Raw genomic sequence first — 8,116 nt, 5'->3', positions numbered from 1 at the left:
TATATTATATTCCGGGAGTTATACGTGCAAATCTGAAATCCGGGGCCGTACAGCTAATTCCCGGTACAATCACAGTATGAACACCAGCATGCCTACCGCTCGTAACAGCTGTGCCATCGTAAGCTTGAGCAATCAATTTATTACAATTTTCTTTCAATAATGGGTCAAGTACGGAACAAATAGAATGTGTTAAAGACTCAGCATCGTGCTTTTCAGGATTTATGAATCCCCAAAATCTTTCCACAGGACTGCCTTCATGTACGTAGCGCAAGACAACAATCATTTGAAATTTTGAAAAAACATCTGCAGTTTCATCTGCCATGGCAGCAACATAATTTGACTGATTAATTTAAGTTACTATTTTGTTTCTGCACACTTCAAGCATACACTATAGAAGATCATTCTGTGTATCTTTGGAAGTTCCTTTAAAAATTGTAGCCTTTTCTAGATGTTCTTTTAATATGCCATCAAGATCTGCACTAAAATTTGTGAGTCCACGAAACACACCAGGGTTGTCCGAATTTTCTGTATCGCCATGTCCACGAAGTGCTAATTCGAAAGCTCCGCAAAATTTTATGCAATCTATAATTCTAGATAATACGTAACGATTTTTTGTTACCTGTTCATTGCGTTTCCGGATATTATCCCTATATACAGAATCTAACTGACTTCTTATGTTTATTTTACCTAATAGGTCCAAGTTAACCTCATTCAACAAATGATTTTTTGTTATTTCACGTCTCTTGATGCTCCGAGTTAAATGACTTAAATCTTTCACACCGTATATTGTCCCTGCTTTGTCCCATGGAAAAGTAAGCACCAAAAAAAAAACAATGCATTTTTTATATCACACCCAGTGGCTGTTGTTGTTGCAGCCACATAAGCCCATATAAAAGTGTACTGGGTCACGTGCCTGATTAGCCAATAAAAACAAAGGACGCATCTAACTGTTCGCTATGCACACATTTTGTATATGAGGTTGCATATATTAATATTTTGTTGATATTTAATATGATTAAATACATAAAATTTTATGTATGTATTTTTATGCTCTTATGATAAAACCGCTACAGCATCTGACCATTCTTTTTCGAAAATGCAGCTGGTGAGGCAATAACGGTCATTTCTCGGTCAAGAAATTTCCCGTTTTGGTGACCAGAATTGTACTTTGGAGTTTTTTGAAGTCAAAGGTTTATGCCAGAAGTCCACAACCACCCATGCATTAAAGGAGGAAATTAAGCAATGTATCAACAAAGTTAAGACATTAATTTAAAACGGTCATAGAAAATTTCGACCAGATTGTGTATATGCCAGCAAAACCGTGGGGGCCATTTACCTGATTTGCTATTCCATACATAACCCTATACTTTATGGATCAATAAAAAATTAACAATTTTTAATTAAAAATCTGTGTATTCTATCAAAATTACTTCTTGCGTGAATTTTGGGACACTCTTTAGAAACGTGCCGAAGTAAATATGTAAACAAATAACTTAATCTCACTATTTTCGTTGCTATTTCATGAAGAAATTCATTATAAAGAAAAAGTTCTAATTCGTGACGAACTTCATGAATAAATTCATGAAGTTATTTCCCAGCAGATTCAATGTATTACACTTGTCCAACTTCATAAAATGACTAAATTAATTAATTCATAAAAAAATTCAGTGTAAAACAGCTTTTTAAAAAAAATCACAGCAGGCCGTAGGTTACCNTGAATAAGAATAATCTTTTCATTTTAGTATCAATTCTAATAAATAATAAAACGCAATATTACACAACACTTTTAATTTAAATTTTTAACTTAACTTTTTCCTTTTTCTCTGTTTGGTCACTATAATTTACTTTATCATAAAAGTAATTAGAAAAGTAATTAGAAAAGTAATTGCTAAATCCATTTTCCATGTAACTGTAATTAAATTAATATAATTCCTTTTTTAAAGAATATACTTTGTAATTGTAATTAGTTCCTTTTTTTAAAAAGTAATTTGTAATTGTAACTATTTTTAAATTACAAGTAATTACCCAGCTCTGGCGTATTCTCACGAGATTTGCATCTTCATGCTTATAGATTCATTGACTCAAGAACTGAAGCCTATTGACAACACAGAGTGAAGAAAATTTGTTGAATGGATTATGAAACAAAGGGATGCTGATTTTTCGAAGAAAATCATCTTCAGTGATGAGGCTTATTTTCATCATGATCGACAAAATTGTCACATTTGGGGGTCAGGAAATCAGACACAGACTTTCACAAGAACGATTTTTGCAATTTGATACTTTTGAAATAATATCTATTCACGAATTACTTACTGTCGCATGACGGTATAAATAAATTGGAATAAACTAAATATATTTCATTAAATTATTAAATTTTGTTGATAAACCAAAAAATCGTTTGTAAAGTTTACCCATGATTCAACGAATTTTAATTTTCCTCGCCATTTTATAATTTTTTCTTTATCTTTTTTTTATATATTTATATATTATATTATATTCCGGGAGTTATACGTGCAAATCTGAAATCCGGGGCCGTACAGCTAATTCCCGGTACAATCACAGTATGAACACCAGCATGCCTACCGCTCGTAACAGTCGTGCCATCGTAAGCTTGAGCAATCAATTTATTACAATTTTCTTTCAATAATGGATCAAGTACGGAACGAATAGAATGTGTTAAAGACTCAGCATCGTGCTTTTCCGGATTTATGAATCCCCAAAATCTTTCCACGGGACTGCCTTCGTGTACGTAGCGCAAGACAACAACCATTTGAAATTTTGAAGAAACATCTGTAGTTTCATCTGCCATGACAGCAACATAATTTGACTGATTAATTTCAGTTATTATTTTGTTTCTGCACACTTCAAGCATGCACTGTAGAAGGTCATTCTGTATATCTTTGGAAGTTCCTTTAAAAATAGTAGCCCTTTCTAGATGTTCTTTCAATATGTCGTCAAGATCCGCACTAAAATTTATGAGTCCACGAAACACACCAGGGTTGTCCGAATTTCCTGTCTCGTCGTGTCCGCGAAGTGCTAATTCGAAAGCTCCGCAAAATTGTATGCAATCTATGATTTTAGATAATACATAAGATTTTTCGTTACCTGTTCATTGTGTTTCCGGATATTATCCTAATATACAGAATCTAACTGACTTCTTATGTTTATTTTACCTAATAGGGCCAAGTTAACCTCATTCAACAAATGATTTTTTGTTATTTCATGCCCCTTGATGCTCTGAGTTAAATGACTTAAATCTTTCTCACCGTATATTGTCCCACGGAAAACAAAACAATGCATTTTTTATATCACACCCGCACACCCACTCTGTTTTTGTGCATACATTATTGTTAAATTGTCTTTTATAACTTTAACTTTGGCTTGTTCCACTAATTTCAATGTTTAATTTTGGTGTTGGCCTACCTAATTTTTTTATTTTTAGTTTATCCTCATATGGCAGAGAACCAAATAATGTTTTTTGTAAAAACGAAACGCTATTCATTTTGATAACTATAATATCCGTAGACGCCTAAACGAAAATATTTACCCGTACCGCTCGCAGAAATAAACCACCAAATACCACGTAAGAAATATTACTGCATTTACTGCAGCAGTGGCTGTCGTTATTGCAGCCACATAACTCCATATATTCATGTACTGGTTCGCATGCCTGATTAGCCAATAAAAACAAAGGATGCATCTAACTGTTCGCTGTGCACACATTTTGTATATGAGGTTGCATATATTAAGGGGCATAGCTTGCGTCGTAATAATATAAGCTCCTAGATTTATCACGAGAACATTTGGATTCATTAAATATTTTGTTGATATTTAATGATTAAATACATAAAATTTTATGTGTTCTGCAGCTCCGCGGCTCTTATGGTAAAACCGCCACAGCATCTGACCACTTTTTCGAAAATGCAGCTGGTGAGGCAATAACAGTCATTTCTCAGTCGAGAAATTTCCTGTTTTGGTGATCAGAATTGTACTTTGGAGTTTTTTGAAGTCAAAGGTTTATGCCAGTAAGTCCACGACCACCCATGCATTAAAGGAGGAAATTAAGCAATGTATCAACAAAATTAAGACATTAATTTAAAACGGTCATAGAACATTTTGACCAGATTGTGTATATGCCAGCAAAACCGTGGGGGCCATTTACCTGATTTGCTATTCCATACATAACCCTATACTTTATGGATCAATAAAAAATTAACAATTTTTAATTAAAAATCTGTGTATTCTATCAAAATTACTTCTTGCGTGAATTTTGGGACACTCTTTAGAAACGTGCCGAAGTAAATATGTAAACAAATAACTTAATCTCACTATTTTCGTTGCTATTTCATGAAAAAATTCACTATAAAAAAAGTTTTAATTCATGAAGTTCTTTCCCAGCAGATTCAATGTATTACACTTGTCCAACTTCATAAAATGACTAAATTAATTCATAAAAAAAATCAGTGTAAAACAGCTCTTTAAAAAAAAATCACAGCAGGCCGTAGGTTACCAATTATTTTATCGTTCAGCAAGTACATCTATAACGATACTATTTTTATAAAAAATTTATTTTTAGGAATTATACAAACCAAAAAAATTTCATGGGCCACACTTACAAATGCTAGTACTGAACAGCAGTTATGTTCTTGCTTAGTAACATAAGTTAGTACTTATAGTAACGAATCACATAAATTGGTAATGAAACAATTTTTGAGTACTGTCGCCCTGTAAGATATTTAATACCACGTTTGTGTATTGCGTCACTTTAAATCTGCATATTTATCGAGGTGAGTTCTTCTAATTTAAATATCTATGTTAAGAAATATAAAATTTTATGAGTTTTGAGGAACCAGCCCCAAATAACAAAATATATGTTAGGTACATCATTAAACCGTGGCAGTAAATCTGTCCTACGCGATGACGACACCTGGAAAAATTTGCAACGCCGCGGAAACGTACACCCTAAACTCGGCAAATATAAAATGAATCCATAATTTAATATAAATCCTTTGTAAAGCTAAACGTAACTAGAAATAAAGTAATTTATCAGGCTTATCACTTATCAAAAAACATGATGCAAACACGTGTCTCACGTAACAATCAATAAAACAAAACATAATCATTTATAAAATTTCAAATATGACGATAAATCAAAATAACTAGTACGTATAGTAGATACATACAGTAACCGACCGAATCATGTGTTCTCGCCAAAGGAACACCCTCGAAAATATTCTCGTTCCTTATGACATTGAACTACACGGTAATCTTGGTGATCCCATCTGTGTCAATACTCGGTCCAGCCACTGCAGGGGGCCGTTTAGGTGTAGTTCGATCCAGCAGGGCGTCGACGTCACGGTCTGCCTCCTACAGAAATTTAATTCATTGTACAAACCCTTTCAAATGCTCAAGTGGTCAAGATGTACTTTGATTTATAACACACAATATCCAAGACAAAGATATTTATCATAGAGATACCGAAACTGGTTAGATATACAGGATAATTAAAAATAGAAAAAAGTTGCGCCATTAGGGACTATTAAAATAACATAAACGTTTCATTATGGGTTTGAGAATATTACGAACAAAAAAGTCAATGTGTGCAAATGTTCTCTTCAGGAATATAAAAGGAACTTTTTTCTGAATGTTCTCCAATTTCGCACTATACAAGTGGCATTCCATATTTTAAAAACTACTTTTTTAAAAATTACTTGTGCAAAAAATGTGCAAAAATATGAAGCATTTTTGAGAAAATTAAAAAATATTCACCACTTTCCCGGAAATATAAAAATATTTCGTATTTCTTAATTTTATATTTTCATGCTCCATTTTTTCTCGTTTGTTCATGGCAAAAATACACTAAAAAAATTTCTTTAGCATTTTACAACACTAATTTTAGATATATTTTTTTCATCGAAGATCGAAAAATTCACATCAATTATAATACCTACATATTTAATTTTGAGACTGGATATTTAGGTATGTAAACAACAAAAAAAAGGCAGTCATAGGCATGAGCACTGAATTGAATATTATATTGGCATAAATTTAGTGACGCACACTTCAATACGTCTTTGTCAATCTCAAAACATGGAATGACATTTTGTTTTAAAATACTTTTGAAATTTAATTTTGTTTATTTTTGCCTGTTTTCATAGTAGGAGATCTGATGTTAACTCTATTATAATTTCTTTTCGTATCCGTGACCAAGAAGAATCTAAAGAGTGACCGCAAAAAACCTGTGATTTTTGTCCGTTTTTGCACAATTCGCAGATAATTAAACAAATATACATAAAAATGTTATTGGTCGCAAATTACTCGTCGTAAAAACCTGAAATGAGCATAGCATTTAGTATTTTGAAAATTTTAAAAATCACCTCTACTTGAAAAGGTTGAAATGCTAAAAATGAAGAATTTAAATATTACCTGTGGGTACAGGCAAGTAACCCATTTTTAAGCATTACGTCAAGAGCGCCAGCAGGATGCTGCCGGATGCGCCAGCGTTCCAAGAAGGGTCTACGGCGGATTGGCGCCGGCGACCAGATGCTTACTCATATACCTAGGACCGACTCCACACACACAGAGACTCTCCAGCAAAGACTCAAATCGACAATACGTCTTTTTCTATACAACTTAATTTTCAATAAGATACTTTATTATTACCGTTGAGAGAGCATTTTATTCTTGCTGTACAGCGAAAGCAACCTTCATACCAATTGATATAAAAACTATTAACATGTGAATTATCTTAATATAATTTTTTTGGAATGTTTACAATTATTTCTGATATTCTCTGTTTTTGGGGATGATTCCACCCCTGAGCGCGCTTAAGGATGGATTTTCTAATTCAACATGCTTATTTCAGTCATGAGAATAAATCTTTCTTTGTATCAAGAATCATTCAATAGAAAGAAAAATTCACATGCTAATAGTTTTTATATTTATTGGCAATATTCAATTGTTCATTTTGGGCGTCTTTTCAACCCCTAAATAGGGATGATTTTTAAAAATTTTCAAAAAACTAAAAGCTATGCTCATCTTAATTTTTTACGTCGAGTAATTTGAGATCAAAAACATGTTTTTATCCATTTTCTTTAGTTCTCTACGAATTGTGAAAAAACGGGCGATTTTTGCGGTCACTCTTTGGGGCATCTTTCACAGTTTAATACAGAGAGATCGAGAATGATTGACCGGATTATGAACGTACCCTGTCTCAATTGCTATCAAAACTGATTTCCGTTTGCTAAAATTACTTTTTTTTCCGTGCAATTTCATGGTGTTCTGTGGCGATTTCACAATTTGACGTTCTGTTCATTGGCGCACGGATTTTTTGGCTTGAATATTATTTTGTAGATTTTGTTGTTACCTGATATATTTTGCGACATTATAAAACAGTATTTTTCAATACTACAGTTAGAGTAGGTGGATATTATACGTGAGTAATTAATTTATTGCGTATGTTGTTCTCTAACCTAATCGGTTTTTTAATTTAGGTTAACATGGCATTTTCATTAGAACATGATAAATTTCTTCTGGAGGCCTATTTTCGTAGTGGACAAAACAATGGTAATGGTTGGAAATATTCGATGAATTCGTGTCATTTACAATTTCAAGAACAATTTCCAAATGATGAAATTGATTATGAAATTTTTTCGAGACACGTGAAGAGATTAGTGGAACGCTTCCATAACACTGGAAGTGTTTGTAGAGGAAAATCTCCAGGCAGAAAGTCTATTCTTACAGAGGAAGTCTTGGAAGATGTTGAAAACCGCTTACGAGCTAGTCCAACCAAATCACTACGTCGGTTATCTGCTCAAACAGGTACTTAATAACAAATATTTATTCTAAAATTTGTATCATTATTCCTAAATTGTTTATAGGAATATCATATGGATCATGCCATAAAGCAGTAAAGAAGTTGCATTTTCATCCTTATAAAGTTAGTGTTGTGCAGGAACTACTTCCGTTAGATTTTGGAAAACGTGTGCAATACTGTAATTGGTTTAACGAAAATCTGAATGACGACGATATTCTAGATCTAACATTTTTTTCTGATGAAGCGTGGTTTCATTTAAGTGGGTACGTAAACTCCCAAAATTATCGCTCTTGGAACACA

The 8,116-nt window shown here is 32.9% G+C and overlaps 1 protein-coding gene across 1 annotated transcript in view; it reads right to left on the bottom strand.

The window, feature by feature from the left end:
• Positions 1–4,687: 4,687 nt before the first annotated feature.
• The window catches only part of LOC108913028 (mothers against decapentaplegic homolog 3), an 11,741-nt gene continuing 8,312 nt past the window's right edge, over positions 4,688–8,116 (bottom strand). Inside the window, exon 9 of the mRNA XM_018718485.1 lies at positions 4,688–5,367. Within this exon, the coding sequence (XP_018574001.1) occupies positions 5,244–5,367 (124 nt within the window). The 3' untranslated portion in view covers positions 4,688–5,243. The remainder of the gene's footprint in view (positions 5,368–8,116) is intronic.

This window comes from Anoplophora glabripennis, unplaced genomic scaffold, assembly GCF_000390285.2.
Source record: "Anoplophora glabripennis isolate ALB-LARVAE unplaced genomic scaffold, Agla_2.0 scaffold757, whole genome shotgun sequence".
Taxonomy (NCBI): domain Eukaryota; kingdom Metazoa; phylum Arthropoda; class Insecta; order Coleoptera; family Cerambycidae; genus Anoplophora; species Anoplophora glabripennis.
Note: the sequence above shows the minus strand (reverse complement) of the source record. Positions and strands in the feature narration are given on the sequence as shown.